General features: G+C 39.9%; 1 protein-coding gene across 3 annotated transcripts in view; it reads left to right on the forward strand.

Moving 5' to 3' along the window:
- The window catches only part of KLF12 (KLF transcription factor 12), a 454,868-nt gene extending 430,011 nt beyond the window's left edge, over positions 1-24,857 (forward strand). For 2 of the 3 annotated variants that reach the window (XM_027116076.1, XM_027116077.1), the window contains exons 7-8: positions 6,442-6,599; positions 22,940-23,787. In XM_027116076.1, the coding sequence (XP_026971877.1) occupies positions 6,442-6,599; positions 22,940-23,121 (340 nt within the window). In that variant the 3' untranslated portion in view covers positions 23,122-23,787. Of the gene's footprint in view, positions 1-6,441; positions 6,600-22,939 lie in introns of all 3 variants that reach the window. The other variant, XM_027116078.1, reaches the window with a different exon arrangement.
- Positions 24,858-25,174: the final 317 nt, after the last annotated feature.

Consider the following 25,174-nt stretch of genomic DNA (forward strand, 5'->3'; position numbering starts at 1 on the left):
GTTTTAATGGTTACCCAGAATCCCAGTTATTCAGTAGCCACTTTGTATACTATAGCATTTAAAACATGAAATTTAGGGAAATGAGAGTAAGAGTGAGGAATTGAATGACCATTATTGGAAGATTTGCAGTCAAAGGATCCTGGTAAGGATTAATTAACGAATTAAAGGTTCATTAATTAGTTGATTATATTAAAAATTAGGAATACCTGACTTAATACACTCTTCCATTCATCCATCTATTCATTCATTCTATTTAGCAAACATTTCTTATATGTCCACAATGTTCTAGGCTCCAGAGACACAAAAATACTTGGTACCAGCACCGTGACTATCAGATTTTCTGCCATGGACTTGGCGTGGCCAAACACCCAACCCACAATTGTCTTCCACCTACAGTGCCCCCTAACTGTAGGATCATGCCGTGGGCCCCAGTACAGCAGCAGTCCTCTGTGCAGTTGGGTTGTCCTCTCCTCTTCCTGTGTTCTTTAAGCTCTTCTGCACTTTTTATTCTTTTTCACTTCAGCCCCACTTACCTTCCTGCCTTTCCACAAAGAGATCAAATAAGTTCTGAAAGGTACAGGCTAGCCTAAGGTTCTTTGATGTCTTCTGAGGATGTCTCTACCATTTAAAAAGGGGAACCAGGGAAAATTTTACCCACTGAATATCATTTTAAAGCTAGTTTTTGCTGGGTCCAGCTATTCATTGCACATACCTTTTTAAAAATTATTTTTATCGTCATCATCATCTTTACACATATACCTTTAGGTGGTGGTTCTTCATAATGTCCTAAAACATTTCACTTTAAAATGAGGAAAACCAGGGTATGAAGTTTTGTAGAACATTAAGGCCGTCCACCTAACCTGTCTTCATTTAATGTAAATTCAGAAATCTGAGTGCAGTAATTTTATACCATTCTATAGCCCTTGCTTCCCCTTCTCTGCCTGCCATATAGTTCAGTAGTTGATTGACTATATAGCAGCATTACTTCAGTCCCTTAAAGACCTACTTAGTAGTTACTCAGTTTTTTATTTCAGATTTATTTTTCACTTTTCTCTGTATACATGTATACATAGCAAGATAAATAGCTAAAGTCAACTATGGGCAAACAATATGTGTGTGTGATTATGCTTAGTTACATTTAGACTTCTGCATACTAGTGTGTAGAAATTATTGTACAAAACAGAGGGTTCTTATTATAGCCTTTAAGTTATAATTTGAAGGGAAGAAATACCATATCATATTCTCAATTTGAAAGATGTCAAACATACCACAACGTGAAAGTTTCTATTTTTGAGGGCCCCCAGTGACAAGATCCATATTTGTTTTTATGACTAGATATTCAAGAAGTGAATGACTGTTGCCCTCTTATCACACACACACACAGTCTTAATTATTTGCAAAAATCACAACCTATGCCAGCACATACCTTGTTGGGAGTGACTAAAGCTGTTCTCTCACGGGCACACCTGTCACACTATTTTGACTCTTTTCACAATAGGCTCCAATCCCTACAACTGAGTCAATGGTGTGGAAAATCACAAATCCGTATTGAGTGATAAGAAGGCTGAAAAAGTGGCTTAGCTCTCCCATATGTTCTTTCCTTCAACTGCTAGAAACCTTGCACAAAACTGTTTAAGATACTAGTAGATAAACATCATTTATATTTGATCTTATCTAATAATATGAAGCTTTGGCTACTGAATCGGTTATTTGTACAAGTGAAAAGATGCACTGAAAACCTAAAAGGCAAGTACATGGAAGGAGACATTCAAAACAAGTTCACTGTGAAAAATGCCAGTGGTAGTTTGATAGGGATTGCATTGAATCTATAGATCGCTTTGGGTAGTAGAGTCATTTTCACAATGTTGATTCTTCCAATCCAAGAACATGGTATATCTCTCCATCTATTTATATCATCTTTAATTTCTTTCATCAGTGTCTTATAATTTTCTGCATACAGGTCTTTTGTCTCCTTAGGTAGGTTTATTCCTAGATATTTTATTCTTTTTTTTGCAATGGTAAATGGGAGTGTTTTCTTGATTTCACTTTCAGATTTTTCATCATTAGTATATAGGAATGCCAGAGATTTCTGTGCATTAATTTTGTATCCTGCCACTTTACCAGATTCATTGATTAGCTCTAGTAGTTTTCTGGTAGCACCTTTAGGGTTCTCTATGTATAGGATCATGTCATCTGCAAACAGTGACAGCTTTACTTCTTCTTTTCCAATTTGGATTCCTTTTATTTCCTTTTCTTCTCTGATTGCTGTGGCTAAAACTTCCAAAACAATGTTGAATAATAGTGGTGAGAGTGGGCAACCTTGTCTTGTTCCTGATCTTAGTGGAAATGCTTTCAGTTTTTCACCATTGAGGATGGTGTTTGCTGTGGGCTTGTCATATATGGCCTTTATTATGTTGAGGAAAGTTCCCTCTATGCCTACTTTCTGCAGGGTTTTTATCATAAATGGGTGTTGAATTTTGTCAAAAGCTTTCTCTGCATCTATTGAGATGATCATATGGTTTTTCTCCTTCAGTTTGTTAATATGGTTTATCACATTGATAGATTTGCGTATATTGAAGAATCCTTGCATTCCTGGAATAAACCCCACTTGATCATGGTGTATGATCCTTTTAATGTGCTGTTGGATTCTATTTGCTAGTATTTTGTTGAGGATTTTTGCATCTATGTTCATCAGTGATATTGGCCTGTAGTTTTCTTTCTTTGTGACATCCTTGTCTGGTTTTGGTATCAAGGTGATGGTGGCCTCGTAGAAGGAGTTTGGGAGTGTTCCTCCCTCTGCTATATTTTGGAAGAGTTTGAGAAGGATAGGTGTTAGCTCTTCTCTAAATGTTTGATAGAATTCGCCTGTGAAGCCATCTGGTCCTGGGCTTTTCTTTGTTGGAAGATTTTTAATCACAGTTTCAATTTCAGTGCTTGTGATTGTATGGAAACACAAAAGACCCCGAATAGCCAAAGCAATCTTGAGAACGAAAGAAGGAACTGGAGGAATCAGGCTCCCTGACTTCAGACTATACTACAAAGCTACAGTCATCAAGACGGTATGGTACTGGCACAAAAACAGAAAGATAGATCAATGGAACAGGATAGAAAGCCCAGAGATAAACCCATGCACATATGGACACCTTATCTTTGATAAAGGTGGCAGTAATGTACAATGGAGAAAGGACAGCCTCTTCAATAAGTGGTGCTGGGAAAACTGGACAGGTACATGTAAAAGTATGAGATTAGATCACTCCCTAACACCATACACAAAAATAAGCTCAAAATGGATTAAAGACCTAAATGTAAGGCCAGAAACTATCAAACTCTTAGAGGAAAACATAGGCAGAACACTCTATGACATAAATCAAAGCAAGATCCTTTCTGACCCACCTCCTAGAGTAATGGAAATAAAAACAAAAATAAACAAATGGGACCTAATGAAACTTCAAAGCTTTTGCACAGCAAAGGAAACCATAAACAAGACCAAAAGACAACCCTCAGAATGGGAGAAAATATTTGCAAATGAAGCAACCGACAAAGGATTAATCTCCAAAATTTACAAGCAGCTCATGCAGCTCAATAACAAGAAAACAAACAACCCAATCCAAAAATGGGCAGAAGACCTAAATAGACATTTCTCCAAAGAAGATATACAGACTGCCAACAAACACATGAAAGAATGCTCAACATCATTAATCATTAGAGAAATGCAAATCAAAACTACAATGAGATATCATCTCACACCAGTCAGAATGGCCATCATCAAAAAATCTAGAAACAATAAATGCTGGAGAGGGTGTGGAGAAAAGGGAACCCTCTTGCACTGCTGGTGGGAATGTGAATTGGTTCAGCCACTATGGAGAACAGTATGGAGGTTCCTTAAAAAACTACAAATAGAACTACCATATGACCCAGCAATCCCACTACTGGGCATATACCCTGAGGAAACCAAAATTCAAAAAGAGTCATGTACCAAAATGTTCATTGCAGCTCTATTTACAATAGCCCGGAGATGGAAACAACCTAAGTGCCCATCATCGGATGAATGGATAAAGAAGATGTGGCACATATATACAATGGAATATTACTCAGCCATAAAAAGAAACGAAATTGAGCTATTTGTAATGAGGTGGATAGACCTAGAGTCTGTCATACAGAGTGAAGTAAGTCAGAAAGAAAAAGACAAATACCGTATGCTAACACATATATATGGAATTTAAGAAAAAAATGTCATGAAGAACCTAGGGGTAAAGCAGGAATAAAGACGCAGACCTCTTAGAGAACGGACTTGAGGTTATGGGGAGGGGGAAGGGTGAGCTGTGACAGGGCGAGAGAGAGTCATGGGCATATACACACTAACAAACGCAGTAAGGTAGATAGCTAGTGGGAAGTAGCCGCATGGCACAGGGATATTGGCTCGGTGCTTTGTGACAGCCTGGAGGGGTGGGATGGGGAGGGTGGGAGGGAGGGAGATGCAACAGGGAAGACATATGGGAACATATGTTTATGTATGACTGATTCACTTGGTTATAAAGCAGAAACTAACACACCATTGTAAAGCAATTATACCCCAATAAAGATGTTAAAAAAAAAAAAAAAAAAAAAAAAACAAGTTCACTGGAGCAATGTTATAGTGAAATATATTAGAAATAATTTATATGTCCATCACCTAGGAAATGGATTTTAAAATGCTGAGATGATATTCTTTGGACTACTCCCGTATTTCATCTGAGTCAAGTATCAAGCAACTACAGCCCGTGGATCAATTACAGCCCACTATTTGTTTTGTAAATAAAGTTTTATCAGAACATAGCCATACTCATTTGTTTATATGTTTATCTATAGTTACTTTCATGCTACAATTGCGGGGTTGATTTATTACAACATAGACTGTATGACTCTCAGTCAAAATAAAATATTCACTATCTAGCCCTTTACAGAAACAATTTACCAACTCCTGATCTAGGTTAAAACACCATCTATTGTAAAATACACCATTACCTTATATACCACTAAGAAAGAAAAAAAAGTATGTCAACCTATGACAAGCTGTCAAATGTCAGAAGCATCCTGCTTTTAGAGACATTAAAATATTAAAATATTCATCTTAGAATCAATGAACTGTGGTATATAGCATTTCAAATAAACAATACAGGGTATCCATGTGAACAGATCTCAGATCCTCCGTGTCAAGTGAACAAAAGTCAAGGGTAGAACAATTTGCAGAATGATGTGAACAGCATATTATTTATTTGTCTCTTAAAAAACACCAAACAATATAATGAGTTTCCATGAATGCAGATATATATCAGTAAGCATGATTTAAAAGAATTGGAAGAATTTAAAGAAAGCTGATGATAGAGGTTTTCCCTGAGAGGAGAGGGGACCAGGATAATGATAGAAGGTGGGGGGGTATCTTTATCTGTTGAGTTCAGGTTTTTCAAGGATTGATTTATTAATAGAAAGGAATTTTAAAAAGCATCAAAGCATGGAAAACCTGGAAGAAAGTAATGTCAAAGTATTAATAGTGGTAAATTTTTTATAGTAGGAATATGGGTGATTTCTTTCTTGTAGTGTATTTCACTGTAATTTTCAAGAACTTCATGAATAACTAAAGAAGATGAGTCATGCTCTTCATTTCTATCTCAATCAAACGACATTAAGGTTGGAAGAAGTACATGTTAATCAGTTACCTGACATTACAAACTAATCCTGTTTTTCTACTGTGGCATTAAGGTTAAACAATGTAAAAGTCAGGGCCAAATTTCATAGTTAAAACTTTTTTTCATAATGTGGTACAGCTAATTTTTCAATACAGTGAACTTTATTCCTCACCGTGAAAAACCACCAACGAGAAAAGTCAAATGTCAGGTGCATTTTGCAGAACTGAAATAGCTTGTCATGAGTCATGTTGTTGATGTACTGATGTCATTTCTTTCAACCCGACCTTACTTGTTTTGAAATTACGTTGTGATTTTACACGATTGTATATGTTGTCACATGCAATTCAGACCCTCGTGTTACTTATTAAATGCATTCATTTTGTCATTTGTCTATGGCAGGTCTTCCTCAAATATGCTCTGTAAGTGTCTTCACAAGTTCAAAACTTTGAGGGATAGTTTTAACACCGCCAGATTATTTCTTTTGATGATGGGGATCTACTCACTCACCACTGCTTTCATTTAGTTTTTGTTCTTGTCATTTTGTTGTTATTTTAAGCATGTCTTTCTCTCCCTAAGAGTGTTTCCTCAAAAATAGGTCTAGCTGCCTGCCTTCAAGATTAAGAAATGAAATGTGTCCCAGAAGGTGACAGCGGGAAATGTGGACATGGGACCTTGAGTCTGTATGAAGCTGCAGGCTATGAGCCTCAGGTGTCATGGCAATGGAACCAAACAGAGTGCTGTATTGCTCACCATTTAAATCTTTTTCTTTTTCCAGTTCAATCTCACCATTTAGTATTGAGAGCACAAGACGCCAGAGAAGGTCTGAATCCCCAGACTCCAGAAAACGGCGTATCCACAGATGTGATTTTGAGGGATGCAACAAAGTGTACACAAAAAGTTCTCACCTGAAGGCTCATCGAAGGACACATACAGGTACAGCTCTGCAGGGCGTCTCACCTGAGGGTCGCTGAGAGTCCAGAAAGGGCCAGCTGCTTGGCTTTGGAGCCATGAGTGTGCTGGAATGTTCTGTGCTCACCCCTCACATGTGCATCATATGTTCCTTTCCGAGTGGAGTACATTCCCTCTCTCAGTTGAAAAAAGGCCTAAGTCTTCGTGAAGTTTCGCAAGCAAAGAAGTATTTCTTTTGTGTCTTAAGGACTTTTAAAATAATAGTACGAACACGGTGGTCTAGTCTTTTTCATAATCAGCGTTGCCACTTAATCGTTGTCTAGTTATTAGGTTTTAAAATGTCCACATAACATACCAACCAAACAAGCTGAACAAAATCATTCTCTTAAAGTTATCGTTTTCACCACCACTTAGATCATGTTTTTCTCCCCTTGATCTCATCCCCCAAATAACCAAACAGATAACCCCCCCCAAAAAATGAAATAAGATTGACATATACATAGCACTGTGGGGAGTTTAAAGCAATACTTCCACATGATTCCATTTGATTCTCACTGGTATTTTTTTGTATAAGGAGAGGATTTTTCGTATTCACAGTTTGCAAAGAAGGAAATTGAGATCACAAGTGATCCGCTGACTTTGTCACCATCCATTCACCCATGCACCTACCCAGGAAAGAAGCCAGTGACTCTTCACTTAGCTCCCTACCCACCCCATCAATCCTCTACCCTGTGTGTCCCTCACCTGGCATCCCCTGGCTTCCTTGGCTTCTGGATCCCATTGGGTACCATCAATGGGGGGCTCTGGGAAGAGACCAAAGGTGGAAGGAGAGACCCCCAATTACAGAACTTTTTGGTCAGAAAAGTGACTGGTGACTGGAATGTGTGAACCTCAAAGAAGCAGAGAGAAGAGAGAAATTCATTCACACTCATTCCTGGTAGCAACGTGCTATAGAGCCAGTAACTACCCTCGACAGGAGTCAGCCTCCAGCACCTGCCTCTATCTGGGAGCTTCACGTGTAACAGACTCCTGTGGGGCTGCGTAAATCGTGCTCCCATCTCAGATACATTGAGACGACCACACTGTATAAACTGTTTCTCAGCTGAGGTAGCAAAATCATTGAAATCGTCATTCTTTGCCATTTATTGAGTCATGTGCTTATATCAGATTATTTGAAAGCTGCTTTACAGAGACTTTCATGACTCTGATCGTTAAGATGGGACATCTTTTTGTGTGTGTGATGAAGTTATAGCATGGGATGCTTGCCTGAAGTCAGAAAAGCTTTATAGAATCTGAAGTTTACCTCTGCTTATATAATACATTAATACTATTACTGTTTCTAAGGGAATTCAACGCAGTGTGAAAACTGTCGCTTCCATCTTTCCTCCCTATCCCCAGTCCTTATCCCTTTTCTACATAATTCCAAATTCTTTCCTCTCCATTGATCCAGAGCTTTCCCAGGAGAGGTTTTCATCTATTTCTTCGGCACTATTTCTTTTTTTTTTTTTTTTGGGTACGGGGGCCTCCCCTTTTTTTGGCCCTCCCCGTTGGGTCGGCATTTTTTTTGAATCAATTTTCTTTCTTTTTTTTTTTTTTTTGGATCTGAAAAATTAAGTCATTTAATATTCAAGTTAAGTTTTTATTGAAGTTAGTTGATTTATAATGTTGTGTTAGTTTCAGGTGTACAGCAAAGTGATTCTGTTTGACATACACATATACCTTTTTTTTTTTCAGATTCTTTTCCCTTAAAGGTTATTACAAAATATTGAGTATAGTTCCCTTGCTATATAGTAGGTCCTTGTTGGTTATCTATTTTATATAGAATACTGTGTCTTCGATTTTCTCATTAAGGCCAAGAATGCATATAGAGACATGAAAGTTGAATAAGCATGTTTCATCTATCAGTAGACAGTGAACACAAATCAGAGGACTAAGTATGATCAGCTCATATTACTGACTTCTTATGGGAGCATTTCAGTTAAAGGAAAAAAAGAATGACCTTTCTTCAGTGAATCCTTGTATATTTTGAGTTACTTCTGTTTTCCTTGAACTTTCCAAAATACTTATTATCCCCATTTTCACATAGGTACCCTCTATTTCATTTATGCAAGTGATGAACAGTGAAAGAGAGGAAAAGTTTTAATGAGGTACTATTAAAGGATTGAATGTTATGGCATGATAGGATTGCATCTTATAGGTTTTAATATAGATTGTGAAAGTGGGGGAGATGTGATGTGTGCATTATAATTCAAAGCAATATAAACCTTTAATGCTGAAGCAGAAGTAATTAGTTTGGCTTATTAATAAGATGAAATCATCGACTCCTAGGGTCCGAATGGACCTTATATGTCACCAAGTCTAGTTGGTTTCCTAGTTAGAGGGATCCTTGGGTGTCATCTTTCACAGAGACCCAGTCCCTATACTATGCAGTATTCTGCACACTTAACATATTTTTTCTTTCATTTGATCCACACAATAACCAGTGTCATTACCTCCTTGGTATGAGTGTGACTCCCGGTCAAGTATTATTTCCCATCTCTCCTTAAATGCCTCGCGTGACAGAGAGCTTTTTCTTGTGCAAGACAAGTTGGGTGACATTTCTGAGGGCGGAGTCCTCGTCTCTTACAGCATTGAATTGTCTCGGATGGCGTTGTTTGGCTCCCGTTGTCTCGTTGTCCAAGGGAATCGCTCGAGCCATCACAGTGTAAATTTCACTTCCGGCACCCTGGTGCTCTTCTCAGCACTGTCATGAACGGCTGGTATCTTCATCTCTCCAAACTAGACACCCGCTGTTCTCTCAGCCACGTTTTCCTATATGCCAACATATCACAGTATCTTTTAACGTTTTCGCACCACGAATTGAGGGAAGAGCTCTTGTTAATGGACGTCTCTTAATAGACATAAAGATGATGATAAGTCTTTTAGCAGTTGACTCTGTTTAGGTCATCTAAATCAAAAACTGCTGAAAACTGGATCTTCCCATCCCCTGTACCTATAACGGATTTCTTTTCAACTTAAACGCACAGTGTTGTATTTGTTATTGAACCTGTCCCTCAGATGATGGCTCCCTTGGGAATAGTGGGTTTCCCATCACTGAGGTGTTTTGCCCCAGGCTGGGTGACCTCTTGTGGGAGATACAGGACAGAGTCATTACTATGGGGGCTGCACATACCCTTTCAAGTCTGGGAAATAATTATACTGCATCCATTTTATTGACTTGGGCTCATTATTCTAATAAATTGAAAAGATTTTGGAGCGCTCCCTGCCCACCTTGCTTTTACTTTTTTTAGCTTTCTCCTTCAGCTTCTCCATTTTTCCAAGTACTAAGTAGAACAGGTTCAAGGAAAAAGCCCTGAGATGTGATGTTGGAGACTTCCATCCAAGTGGTTCTTAATTTATTTACTTATAGCTAAGAATCCACTTAGTTGTCCTACTCCAGTCCATGTTTCTTGATCTCACAGCTGCATCCGAAAGTCCTTGTGAAATTCCTGCTCCAAACCCAGATATGCCAAATTCATCCATCCACTTAGCAGAGAAATACTTACTCTGCTCAAGGCAGAGTCTCCTAAACTACCAGTCAAATAACAGTACTTTCAAAAAGAAAGAATGAAATTTGCTTGATTTGCTGTCACTGGTTCAAAGTGAGCCCATACTGGTTTCTGATTTATAATTACACGCAGGATTTCATAACTTCGGGTTCAAAGTAAAATCAACACTAGTTCTATAGGGATTCGGGTTGACTTGTTTGATTTTAATAAATATCTTCTTAGCCTTACCTTTGCTTCAGGCATATTGCGTAAGTTATTTGTGTGTGACCAGTAATAATGAATGTGAAGTTTGGGATTATAACAGATGACTTACGAGAACTATACAGGCGATGGGAGGTGAGCAAGGGACAAGAAGACACTTTCTTTGAGAAAGTCACGTTAATTCTACCTTTAACACTTGATCTTTTGTGCTTTATTAGTACATGATCAGTCATCTGTTTAGGACTTATACGTACAGTAAATTAAACATATTTGTAGGAGCGTGAAAGAGGATCATTTCCTATATATTAACAAGGAATTTAGAGTTAAAAAAAAAAAAAGACATGCTGAAGAGTACCTTTTAAAAATAATTAACTATCGTTTCATAAATATGCAGTTTAGATAATAACATACAGGTTTGACCAAATATTTTTAAATGCCTACTAACACCTGTCTGTAGTAAGTTGTTTAAGTCACTTTCAATAGAAGGAAAAAAATATATCTCGGTCATCGCATCCGCCCCTTTGTCAGCAGGTACGTTGTTCCTACTCACTGGTCTAAATTGTGTGTTTCCTTTGCATGAAGCAGTGTGCAGTGTATTTAAATGAATATGCAGTGTACTGAAATTAAAGGTCATTTAAATCTGTGCTAAACGTAACTACTATGTATTAATACAATGAGTTTCCCTCACTTTAAGAATTTCATTACTTATTAAGTGATCTAAATATGAATTTTAGAAAAAATGGTTTTATGAGTTTGATATTGCTTTCTTTCTAAAATGTATGCCATTACTTTCTAAAAATGTATGCCATTGTGTTTTCTAAAATGCAGTTCAAGCCAATAACGCTCAGGCACCAGTGATTCTTACAACCACTAGATGGCGCACTACAACCAGATGTTGGGTCTAGTCTAAGAGGGTCCAAGGAAGAGTCAGCTAGAACCCTCTAGTGGTACGTTTGACAGGGCGTGATGATCACTGCTCTGCAGAATATTATAATTTAATGATGAACAAGGAAAACGGCAAGATAAAGATTTAAAACCAGATTTTTAAATAAGTAGTTTTGACCTATAAAAATGTTGTTTCAGGTGAATCTGAATTTGAAAATTTCAACTTGGTATCCTGCTCTCTAATAAATCTGAGGCTCATTTAGCCAATCTTGTCTAATAATCACTTGAATTCATATGAAAACAATACACCAAAGTTCTAAAAGTTAGTAAATATAGAGCAGCCACGTTTCTTATGTCTGGCTTTAGCAAAAATAATTCATGTCTGAATTTTACACATCAAGGAAGTTAACTCATGGATGCTTTAAAAATTTTAACCAATTTTTATTTAAACGTCTCTAAAATATGTCCTTCCCTACCTTTACAAATGAAAGAGATGATGTATTATTTAGCCCTTCCCTTGAGGAATGAAGACTTTGTAACTAATATCACGTGCTATAATTAACATCAGATAATGACTATGCGTGCGCGCGCGCACACACATACACCCCAGTCCAAAATGCTTGTGGATTCCATGCTTTTTCACTTTCTTTCTTGTCTCATTACTTCTCATTGCTATTCCTATATTTCTTGCTTCTAATTTGACATCTTATTTTATTGGATGAGATTCTGAAATGATTTGATGATATCCTACAAAGAAAATCATGAGCTATGTGACAGCTGTGCATCTTGGTGGCCTTTTGTTCACAAGTCTTGGGGTTGCTAGATCTTACCTTCAGGCGATGGGGTGCTACTTATACTTTCACATCTATCTTCATTAATTAAATAACTCGTTCCATATAAAGCTCCACGTCAGACCCTCTGTCTAGATTCATTGTTAGATAAAGCATAGGGCTTAGCGATGCCAGGATAATGAATCACTGAAGAACAAACTGACGTTTTTCAGGTAAAAATCCTCTGCAAATAAGCTGTTTGCGGATCTTGGCCAGAGAGCTCACAGATACGCTCCATATTGGTAACTGTGAAGAAATAGGAAACTATCATAGAAATAGCACTAAATTTGAAGTCAGGCGACAGAAATTTGCCTGTGGCCCCTAACTGGCTTGTGAGCTTAGACAAGCTACTTAACTCAGTGTATCTCAGGTTTCCTATTTTTTTAACTTTGAACATAAATATAGCAAGTTGTTGCATAATTACCACAGGGGGCCTCATTGTTATATCCCCAGTGAATACAGTGACTAACACATTGTAAGGACCCAATCATTATTTGTTGAATTGAAATTGTGTATGCCTGGATATTGATGTGGATATATGTTATTAATATGAGCAGTAGGTTCAAGGCAAAAAAGTTTGGATAATTTAATGTATCGTCACAATCAGCTGTAATTATATAATCTCTTTACTTCAGACTCAACCAATTTAATATTTATATAATGCAGAAAAAGTTGGAGTAAAAGTATTATTTTATCAGCCCTTTGTCATCATTTTTATAATGATAGTATAAATAATCTTTTTAGGAACGTATTTTAAATACTTAGTAAAACGTAGTCTTTTATTTGAAAGGACCTATTCATAGACAGATTCAACAAGACAGATATTTATTGAGCATTTTCCATGTCCAAGGCACTATAGATTTTTCTTGAAAAAGGCAGAAAGAGGCAGAACCCCCATCTTCAATGAACTTCTCCATAAGTGTACTAGGTAAGATGCATTGAACAGTCACAACGAAGGCCAGGTCTACAAAGTCATATAATAAAGATACAAGCAGAATAACAAAAGAACACCATGGGCATTGTCTGTTATGGCCAGAGAATCTGGGGACACGTTTCTAAGCTGGGCATGCAAGGCCCTTCTCATCTGACTCCTTTTCATCCGTCAAACCTCATTTGCTGACCCCGTCCCAATTTCCCCCATTCCCCACCCACGCAAATGAAGCAGCCTCCAGACATGCCCAGCTGTATGGAGTTCACGTGTATGTTCTTGCACCTACCTGAAATGGCCTGCCTGGGCACCTCCATTCTTACTTCTTGAGTTGGTAAACTCCTATTTACTTTTGGAAACTGCCTCAGTGTCACCTTGTCTGTGAAGCTCTCTGACCACCCTCCTTCCCTGGGCAGGTAGAATTTTTTCCTCCGTGACCCTGGAACACTTGGACGTTTCCTTGTTGCAGCAGCACAGTGGGCAGAGAGGAAAGCATGTGGGAAACAGTGGAGCAGTAGAGACAGGAGGGCATGGCATCTGCTTGGACGTGAGGGCAGGGGAAGGGGAGACTTTGAAGACATCTGGGGTGCATGGTTAGGAGGAAGGAATGCTGTGAACAGACATGGAGACCAGCAGTGAGAGAGAACTGATATTTCCTGAGGACCTGTCGGGTCCCAGGCACAGTGCCCCGCTCTGCTAGTGCTTTACATATTTTAATCACATCTGTAAATCCCCTGGAAGGTTAGAGCACTTGTCCACTGTCATGGAATGAACAAGGAAGGAGTGGAGCTGTGATGCAGACTCCGGTTTCTCTAGAACCTGTGCTGCTGTCATTACACCTGGTCTCAGACAAGTTTGCTAATAACCTGCCAGTCTCTCCCACTAGGGCCACACTCCATGCAGGTCTAGCTAGCGGTTCCTACCTGTTTAGAGTTGGTCATTAAGGTACTTGGAAGTATCAAGATAGCAAGTGATTGGTAAATGGCCTATTTTTAAGGATTTTCATCATAATGTGAACTGATCTTTTTTTGTTTGTTTTTTGGTTTTTTTCGGCCATGCTGTGTGACTTGCGGGATCTTAGTTCCCTGACCGGGGATCAAACCTGGGACCCCTGCAGTGGAAGCATGGAGTCCTAACCACTGGACCACCAGGGAATTCCCAGTCTTTCTTGAAAGTCGACTAAAGTTTTGCTTTGTTAGAAAGCCAGTGAGAAGACTGGCTTTCTAACAGGAGCATTAATAATTAAACTGGAGGTAGCAGGACATAAGACAGGAAAACAGAGCAGTAGATGTTGGTATTGGTGAAAGGTGGTGAAACTCTAAAAAGAGGCAGACCATCTTCATGGAGATGAACTGGAGGGGACATTTGGAAGGCAGAACTGGCAAATGTAATAATCGGGTTGGGGCAGGTAGAAAATAACCGATAGGAAAGAGTTCAAGAAATCTCGCCAACTGGAGAGATGTATGACTTGATACCTGAGTAGATGGGCTTGTCTTTTTTCCAGATATCAAAATAGAAGGAGGAACATGTCTCATCTAAGTGGTAGATGCTGAATAACGTTTTGGTCACATGGGGTTGCTTTCGGGCTGCCAACTGGAAATGTTGTCTCCCCTTCCATGGTGCTTGGGAGAGAGACGGAGGTGTAGACACTTGGGAATCTTTCCCTTATAAGTTGTGGTAGAAGCTGTGGAAACCAAGGAGAACCTATGCAAGTGAGAAGATGTCAAAGCCCAAATCTCAGTAAATATTTATGTCAGCGTCCCCAGCCTTTTTGGCACCAGGGACTGGTTTCGAGGAAGATAATTTTTCCACGGACCAGGGCGGGGGATGTTTTGGGGATGATTCAAGCACATTACACTTATTGTGCACTTTATTTCTATTATTATTACATTGTAATATATAATGAAATAATTACACAACTCACCATAATGCCGACAGGAGGCGGGGCTCAGGCAGTAATGCGAGGGATGGGGAGCGGCTCTAAATACAGAGGAAGCTTTGCTCGCTCTCCCACCACGCACCTCCCGCTGTGTGGCCTGGTTCCTAACAGGCCACGGACCAGTACTGGTTGGGGGTTGGGGACCCCTCATTTATGTGACAGGTAAAGGAAGGCGTCTACAAAAGAAACTGAGGAAAAGGTAACCAGAACCAGGAAGATAAACGTTGTCCCTACATAGAAATATAAACTCAGCCACATAGAGTATTATCCTTAGACCTTGAACTTTTTACTTCCAGTAAAGTACATTTTAATTATAGGGTATTTTTTTTATTTTTTTTTGCGGTACGCGGGCCTCTCACTGTTGTGGCCTCTCCCGTTGCGGAGCACAGGCTCCGGACACGCAGGCTCAGCGGCCATGGCTCACGGGCCCAGCCGCCCCGCGGCATGTGGCATCTTCCCGGACCGGGGCACGAACCCACGTCCCCTGCATCGGCAGGCGGACTCTCAACCACTGCGCCACCAGGGAAGCCCTATAAGGTATTTTTAACTTCATTTACATTTGACTTCTAGAGGAGAGGGGCTAGCCTCTGGGTTAACACAGTGTTTGTCCTGTGAGTACTAGCTCATATTCTGTCAGTCTGCTTGGCCAGTTCTGACTGGATATCTTGGTTTACGAAAGCAGTGATTTAAGGTGTTGAGAGGCATTGTAGGGTAGTGGTTAGGACTGTCGGCTCCCTGGGTTGAAATCCCCCCTCCATCCACCACATACTAACTCTGGGTGAAGTGAGGTTGGTTACAGCAACTACAGTTAGGGTCGAAGTTAAATGAGTTCAGATCCATAAAACTCTTAGAGCTAAGTGTGGTAGATGGAAGACGCTATATGCTGTAGCAAATATTATTTTCATCAAAGAAATCCACTATATAATTGCATGAAAAAAAAGACCCACTTGGTCTTGTTTACACATAATGAAAAGGAGAATTAATTCAGTCCAGACAGTTCCATAGGGCAGATACTAACATACTGATCACTTGTTTGATTGAATTGACAAGACCAAACGGATCAAACAAATTATAGAATAGATTGGTCTACTTGGCCTATAAAGGAGTTGTATACTTAAAACCTTAGAAAAAATCAGGATCAGGATCGGCATCCATTTTACCGGCAAATCTTAATTCCTTCCTTAAAAATAACAAATGGGGCTTCCCTGGTGGCGCAGTGGTTGAGAGTCCGCCTGCCGATGCAGGGGACACGGGTTCGTGCCCCGGTCCGGGAGGATCTCACATGCCGCGGAGCGGCTGGGCCCATGAGCCATGGCTGCTGAGCCTGAGCGTCCGGAGCCTGTGCTCCGCAACGGGAGAGGCCACAGCAGTGAGAGGCCCGCGTACCACAAAAAAAAAAAAAAAAAAAGCCAAATGGGATTTATTTTTAACTTTATGTTATTTATATTTCTTAGCAGAAACAGAAAAACATTGAACTTCATAACTATAGAATTCAGTATCCTTTATTGAGCACCTGTCATTTGCCAGGCACATGGCATGTGTATTTCTAAGTTTCACAGTGGGAATAGTGTTCCCATTTTACAGACGGGGAACAGAGTTTCAGAAAGCTTAACTCTAGCCTGAGATCCAGTCGCAGATTGGAGACTGAGCCTCATTTGACCGTGCATTCCGCTTGATTTCAAAGCCTGTGCTGTTTTCTGCCCCCTTAACACCAGCAAGAAGGAAGGCAGCCTTGTCTACCCCTGGACAAGTCAAGGGCCTTGTAATCTCAGCTCTAGGTTTCTGTTTCCTCATTTTCAAAGGACCTAATTTCCTTCCAGATCTAAAATTCTGTGAACTTTTATGAACTAATGTAACAGAAACCAGAAAACAAGATAGGAATCTTGATTCTGGGTTTTTTTTTCCCCTCATATGCAAATACCATTCCTCAAGTGAAACAGATTGTCACAGCAAATATGTTGAGCCTTGAGTGTAATGAAGCTCATTTGTCAGTGTCTGGGGCCCCCTGACTTTATAAAAGTTAAACAGGGACACATTTCAGAAATGCACTTCTGAACTGAAGAAAATGCCTATGTTTCCTGTTGCCAAAGGTGTTTTTTTTTTTTTTTTTTTTCCGGTTGCTTGAGAAAATAATAGAGAGAAGCTGATGTGAGGACATGGGCGTTTTGTTTGACGGGGAGCTTTTGTAAACTGCACATTCCTTTTCTGTTGTTGCTCACACGTCATTTTAATATGAAAGGGCACCTGTCTTTTGTCTCAGGACACATTTACCTTTCAGCGTTTCAGATGGTGAAATGGGAGGTACCCGAAAAAGTTATTTTTGTTTCCTGGGTTTTGGGAATCCATTCAATACCTGATGTTTTCTTTAGACTTTATTATGCCTTCTGCTGGGTAAATGTCATGGAAATGCACTGAGTGACTCTTAATCCTTTTCTTTAACCAAAATTGAAAGAGGCAGCAGTTCTCATACTAAATCAGTTTCTTGACTGTTTCAAGAAAAAAACCCTGATGAGAGTTTTCATTTTCCCAGGATACTTAATTAGAATACTAGAATACTATTTAAATAATGCCTGTGAATACACACACACACACACACACACACACACACACACACACACACACACACACACACACACACACACACACACGGGCCAGTGTGCATATAAAACTGTTTCTAACATGAACCCCAAATGAGGAGTTAAAAAGAGTGTTTTCGAACAAAAATTAACAAACCCTCTTTTTTTGGTATGTTCTCTTTTTAATCCTTGCAGGACTCTTTCACTTTAGAATAGGAGGGCTTGCTATTAGTTTCAGTTAACATTTTTCTTTTTCAGAGGTTTCATAGTTTAGTTCAGGTTTTATAAAGACCTGAAAGAGGACAGATTGTGCTGAAAAATGGTCAAAAGGTGGAAGTGGCTTACGGGTTTTTCATGGGACATAGAGACCTTCACTTCAGAATTGAAAGTCTAAAAGTTAATAACTACACTCCAAGGTGAGTGTAGTGTTAAGCTACCAATTACCCAGCTCAGGTCCTTTGATTTTTTCCTGTACATTAGCAACTTGATGCCTCGACTTAATCACTTACTAAGACTTATTGGTAAGGACATATACCACACCATTCCCTATCATTTTTTTATTTCACAGGATTAATATAAGAAACAAAAAGCAAAGGTGATCTGATGGTGGAGTCAAAACTTCTGATTATTTTGAAAAATATTTAAATACATTTTCAAAGACTTTGCTACTGAGGATTCTAAGTGTATTTGTGGGTTAGACCAAACAAAAAAGGTGGGCATGCTTTTTTTATTTTTAGCTTATTTCTAGTGAAAACAGTGTTGAATAACACATTTGCAGAATTCTAATTCAAATGACCGTTAAGGACCGTTCACTATTCCTGAAGAAATCACTGGAAATAGTGTTTACTGTCACCCCCATTCAGCCTGACACAGAGCAGCTGTGCACAATAGCTGCCCAGACCCTGGGAGTTGCTTGACTCCTATTAGTGTCCAAGCCAACTCTTTCCATAGGAAAATGTTCATGGAAAATTCACCTACCGTTCTGTCCTCACCACTGACTTTTTAAACTTTAAAGTGAGCTTTCTGTTTTCTAGCAAGATTTAAAGGAAAGAAGGGGGGATGGAGGAAGGATTCTGTCTGTTCTTTATTATATCCTTTCAGGGCTCATTTATACGTATTACAGTATATCTTACAAACTTATTTATCATCTTAATTAGTTTTTACTCACATCATAAAGTTGGTGTCTCTTATCTTAATTTGTTTATAAGATTGTACCCTTTAAATAGCTTCAAAGCACAAGCATAAACTATAACGTTCAGTTTTAACATAATGTAGTAGCCACTAGCATTGTTCTTGTATCCACTTCTAAAACTTAACTAGTCCAGTGAGAGAACTTATTGACTTTTTTTAATGAAATGCTAGGCACTAGGTGGATATAATGGAAACCGAGGTCCCTCTTGAGGGAGGGGCAGAAGCCTGCTCTCTGCCTCGTCCAAGCAGCCATGTCATCTCCATAGAGTGGAGCCACCCCTATAGCTCAGCCTCTAGCTGTGAAGAGAGATTTGAAGATCTTATTTTCTTTTTTCCCCTCTTCTTTCTTCTGAGTATGGAGAGAGAATACCCAAACTCTGGATTTATTCATGAGGAAATGGGGGCAAGAAATATTATACAAGAAATATTTGGGGATATTAAAAAGAAAGCATATATTTTTGTAAGAAAAGCTTCAAGGAAAACTCATCGATCACTCAGATAATTAAGTTTATTATTTTCTGATATAGGTCCCCCCTCCCCCCACCCCCAGATGAGAATGTGTTCATTCTTTTTTACGTGCCTTCATTCATCACTTAGCCCCTAATGGTTTATAAGCTTATGTATCATTTTCACTGGTTTTACTCATGAAGTAGGGACGTATCTGCATCTTGCATTTTGGAGGCACTTACTGTACCTGATTTCACCTCGCGGAATACTTTTCAGGTTCTGCACTGAGTTTCCTGCTGCACGTTTGCGGGCCCACAGAAATCCTCGCCATAGTTGTTGCTTTCTCTGCCTCTCCGCCTTTAAGACATCCACCTTAGAAATGATGCCAAACATCTGAGCTCCTCTTTTCTGATCCTTCCTTCCTTATGTCCTCCTCAGACTAAGTAGAATTAATCGCAGCTCATCACTGAGCACGGTGGCCATGATAACACAACCGTATTGAAAGGGTGGGTTGGAGTGGAGTAGGGCAGGGTCGGGCTCCATCACTGTAGAATCAGTGCTCTTTTGGTTAGCGGGGAAAGTGTATAGAGACATTCCTGACCCCTCTCACCCTCATAGCGAAGGCCTTACTCATTATTGTGCTTTTATAATGAGCAGAGGAGATCCCGAAGACTTTTAAAACCCTGACTGAATTGGGTGAGCCTTTTCAGAGAATCCCTGATTTCTCCTTGTCCAGAACTCTCTATTTAAAGCATCGGACATGAACTGTCACGTGTATTCGTTACCAAGAGGACAGTTAGAATTTTAATCGAGGAGCCTGAGTTAAGAATAAGTGATTATCTAATAGCCAAAATATTCCCTCACCCACCCATCCCAAACTAACAAGGTGTGTTATATATCCTGATTAAGTTAACATAACCAGGAAGCCTGACAAAAGCTGAGGTGCCCATCCCTTACATCAAGAGTCGGCCAACCTTCTATAGTAAATGGTTTAGGTATTGCAGGCCATGCATTCTCTATTGCAGTGTTCAATGCCTCCATCCCTGGAAAACAGCCGTAAACAATATGCAAACAAATGAGTGTGGCTGTGTTCCAATAAAGACTTATTTATGGCCACTAAAATTTGAATTTCATGAAAAGTATATATTTTTCACATGCCACGAGAGAGCCCTCTTTTGGGGTTTTTTTTTTCAAGCATTTAAAAGTGTGAAAACTACTCTTAGCTTGCGGCTTGCACAGAAAACAAACCAGACTAGGTTTGGCCTGGGGGCCACAGTTTACCACCCCTGCTATAGATTTTCAAGTGAAAAGGGCACAACTACCATTATTAAACAGCCCAAGTGAAAGTAAAAGTACGTCTATTATAATTTGGAGGAAGAAATTGGAGAATATTAAGTGCCGAACTTGGATGTACAAGGAAATTCAGAGAACCCCTGAGACAACAGGACGTCCCTACGGTGGCCATACCAGCCTCCATCATCCTTCTTGAGGTGAGACTGAAGCCCTGTCTCCTTCTATTGCCTCTCTTTACTTCCGGGCCCATCCCAGTTATGGAGCCCCTTCCTGCCTCTCCATCTGCAATGCCAAGGTGAGGGTCCAGCAGCTTTTCTAACCCCAGTCATACTCAGATGACACTTCCCCACCAAGATAGAAACAGACGTCCTCCTGACACACAACTGAACAATGCTTTTCCCCAATTAAGAAAATCGTTTATTTTTTCCTTCTTAGGCCTATGCTCTCTGTGGTTGGTTCCTTAGTAACCCAGGAGATAACTAGGAGATACCTGTTGGTGACAAGGAGTCAACTGGCTGAGCTCAGTGCCCCAAAGATGGATGTGTTTTTGAAGATATGATTTATATCAAGCTCAGCTTATTACAACCCATGCTTATGTTGTAAATTTCAAGAAAAAAACCCATATGGTGATGACATGTAAATAAAAGCATTTTAACAGTTGCCATGGATATACTGTATAGTGGATTGCCATTGTTTTTAAGTTAGGGTTTTGCTGATTTTTTAAAATTTCTGTTAAATTCTGATCAGTAGACACCTGTAAATGCAGATTTTTGTCTCCATAGGACATCCAGAATGAGTCGGAAGTTGAGGTTTTGGATTAATCCAGTCAGTAGGCATCTACCTGACAGGAGCCCTTTCAGAGTAACCTGGAGCTTTCTGTGGGCCACAGTTAGTGCGTCTGTATTTCTAGATTTAACTGGGCTTTACTATTCACTCACTTCTGTGAAAGGGCCACTTGATCCTAAAAGGACCCCTATGGTTAACATTTATTTAACAGTTGAACAAAAACTGCTGGGTCTGGTTTAGTCTAGTTTTCCCATCACCTGTACATCTCATTCACAGGGCTTAGTAGTTTCCTGTGTACATGCCTTTGTGTGAGCATGTCTGTGTGTGCTGCAGTTTTATTAATTTATTCAAACACTGTTTGGCACATACTTTTAAGCTCTGAGGATAGTAGAGGCGTGATTCTTCATCTCTGCGTATTCAGAAACTGGTAGAGGGGAAAGACATCTAGACAAAATCTGTATGATCTATTGTGGTAGGCGACTTAATAGAAATAGGAGTTGAATAATTTGAAAGTATCTAAGAAGGTGGAATCAATGTTGTCTAAGGATGTGACAGAGTTTACATGGGGAAAGAATTATCCACTCCCCTAGAACACAGTGAAAAGCGCTGCATTTGGAACCAAGCACATCTATTTACTGGCCTCAGGCAAGTTACCTTACTCCATTGAACCTCAGTTTTCTCATCTGTGAAGTGGATTTAACAAAAGTCACTTTGCAACTCTGTACGTTGGGATCAGCAAACAGCTCCTTTCCCTGTCTTAGGCCCTTTCGCCAGACACCAAGTGTGGCTAAGCAGCATTTAGTTGACTATTGGATGGAAGCGGCAGAGGAGAGATCAGTTCTTGTGGGGTTGCATGAGGACAGCACTTCCATTCTGAATGAGAGCCAGGAAAAAGCACACCTAGGTCAACTATTGTCCCGTTCCCCCAGGGAGCTCTTTTGGACAATGGATAGCATATCTTTTCCCAGCAAAGCCTTTGCATATTTTACTGTCCTTACGAGTTGACTGAGGGATCTGGTCAAATTACATACTTCTTCAGACTGTTTTTTATTGTGGGTTTCAACACTAGGACCAACTTGATGATTCCTTAGGGCTTGCCCTAATTCTTAAGTCACTGAAGAAGATATTGAAACTTGCACTATTAAGGTATCTAGGATTCTTTCCCAGTAGACAAACAAACAGTAGATGTTTATAAATAATAAGTACTTAATACCTAATTTCTGGGGGTGGTAGAGTGCTTACCTTTTAAATGAAATTTTGTGGGACTGATAAAAGGACATTGTACCCTAAAATAGCCTTTAAACATCTAAGTGATACACTGTTTGGAGGAATATTGCAACAAAACATATAAATCACTACCCTTTATAATTCTTTGTGAGTTTTAGCCCTGGAGTCAGTCAACCTAGGTAGAGCTCCCTAACACGCCTTTCCGGTCTACCATGGTGATTATATCCAGTAGCAATCAGTCTATGCCTTTTGATATTTTGACTGCAAAGTAACTTACCCATAACTGAGGATGCAAGTGTTAACTAACCTGCCCAGTGTCACAGCAAGAGAGACGAAATTGAACCGCCACCTGTCTGACCCAACACCAGCTGGTGGGGTGATTAGGTTTCCCAACCAAAGGATTACCAAATGGAAAATCCATTGAGAACAGTCATTTCCCCAAATATCACGTTGGGATGGTTTTTCTGGAGAAATGATGGAGCACCAAAGTGTGTGTCCCTTTGTTTCTTCCAGGAGAGAAACCCTACAAGTGTACCTGGGAAGGCTGCACCTGGAAATTCGCTCGTTCGGATGAACTGACGAGGCATTACCGCAAACACACGGGAGTGAAGCCATTCAAGTGCGCAGACTGTGATCGCAGCTTTTCCCGGTCAGATCACTTGGCACTGCACCGCCGGAGGCATATGCTGGTGTGAGGAAGGCTACCTGTCCAGCTGAGTGTAAGAGCTGGATCTCTTAGCGGCACCCAATTCAGCAGGGCTGAATCCCCTTCACAGTGTTAACACAAAAGGGCATCACCATCCCACGATGTCTGAAAGCAGAGCAGGAAAAAGAAGTAGTAACACTTCTCCTTTCGGTCTGAAGGTAACCCCCATCATGACTACACGAGAAACAACTTCATGCTGGCCTGGGAGATCGGTGACACAAATGCTGAAGAGACAGGCATTGTTTTCCGTGCTGTGTCCTCTGCCATTTCAAGATGTTTGTAGTTTGTACATTTTCTGAGCTGTCAGACGTTTTGTTATTGATACTTTAAAGGTCATCTACCACAAATTGATGGCTAGAGCAAGACCTTGTAAATTTGAATTATTCTCCCATCATCCCACCCCTGAACCCGTTTTTACAAAAGTTTGAGTTACTGTCTAAGTAAGATAGAACCCACTTCCAATCTGTTACCAGCAAGCAGCCTGAAAGTAGAAAAGAAGAAGCTGTTGGAGAGGTTCCATTACCTGAAAAGAAAGGAGCGCTCAGGCAGCCCTTTGCAATAGTGATGGCAGCCACTAGATATCACCCGCAACTTGTCATTATGCCATCCATGCCCTGGAGAAAACCAACATTGATTCTTTCATTTGTTTGTTGTTGATCGTTTTTGTTTTGTTCTGCTTCTGTTTTGTTCATCTGTTCGAGCAGAGGGGCAGCGACATTTCAGTTGGAGTCTAGTCCTGGTGTCTGCCCTGGCATGGACGGGCACAGAGCTGTTCTGTAGTTGAATAGGAAGAGCCTGTCTAAAAAAACTACTGCCCCACTTCAAATTGCAGTGTTCTGTCACCTAGGCATCATCTCTTCCTGCCCCTAGTATTTGATTACAAGGAATCGGGGGGAGGGGGGAAACTTTCTTAGACACACTGGCACCAAGGTAAGAGGTGGGGCTGACCAGGCAGTCAGTGAACATGAAAAAATCAGACAAAGCAGAGATGGAAATAATGCGCCTCTTGAGGAGAAAAGCAATAATGAATAAAAGGACTTGCCTACAATAACTTCACTGAGGACTCATGTTACCAATTTTCATACTTACTAAAGGGATTGTAAAAAACACCCCAGCATTTTAGAGGTCTCGGTTACATTTGCAGCACTGAGGTAATCTTTCTGCTGTTTGTTGTCCTCCTTGGTTGAGTACCACAATTAAAGATTATGCTCCCCCTTTTCTTGTTTGAAAACAGTTATTTGGTGACTAGAAAGGCCACGGAGGCATAGCAGGGAATTAACTCTTGGGTGAATGGGTCCGTTCTTGGAACCAAGTCAGTGGGAAAGGAATGCTCCCCAAGGAAAGCCTGACACGGTGCTAGTTTCCTCCCTTGGAGAGCCAAGGATAAGTGACTCTCCAATAGGTTCTTCTCTACAGATTTCATTTTCTAAACTGTATTAGCACCCAGTGGTTCTGCAATGGCATCTGCAGGGATAGTGAACCCACTCATCCTGTGCTGAGGGTGAGAGGAAATTATAGTCCCGTCAGCCCCCAAAAATTATGAGCCTTTTTTGCAACTAGCAAAGTCTATAGTAAACAAAGCAATACATCACCAATGAGCATTCTTTCAGAAAAATCATCATATTTTTTCCCCACTAAAAGCTGGGTTTTTTCAGCTTTCTGTGGCTAAGGGGCTTGGTGAGGGTTTTTTTGTCGTCGTTGTTGTTGTTGTTGTTATTAAGATTTTTTTTATAGCTTAGGTATCAGAAGTTGCCAGCATAGACCTTTGCGATATATTTTAATTACAAACACTTGATCTGGAGAATTGCACAAATCAACCTCACAATATGACTCGCTCATTTTTAAAGGTGTGAACATTCTGAAATAATTTCTGGTTCTAGAATTATCCTTTTTAGGATTATCTTCTAATTCAGATAATCTTATTTTGGTGAAGCAAAACTATAAACATTGAAAAAGGATGATTTGTGTTGGATGGCATTAAAAGGAATTTTTTTTTTTTTAATGTTCAAGCAACAGCATAATGATTTTCAGGTCAAATTCTA

Source organism: Aethalodelphis obliquidens, unplaced genomic scaffold (assembly GCF_003676395.1).
Source record: "Aethalodelphis obliquidens isolate GAN/ISIS:26980383/991018 unplaced genomic scaffold, ASM367639v1 scaffold15, whole genome shotgun sequence".
Taxonomy (NCBI): domain Eukaryota; kingdom Metazoa; phylum Chordata; class Mammalia; order Artiodactyla; family Delphinidae; genus Aethalodelphis; species Aethalodelphis obliquidens.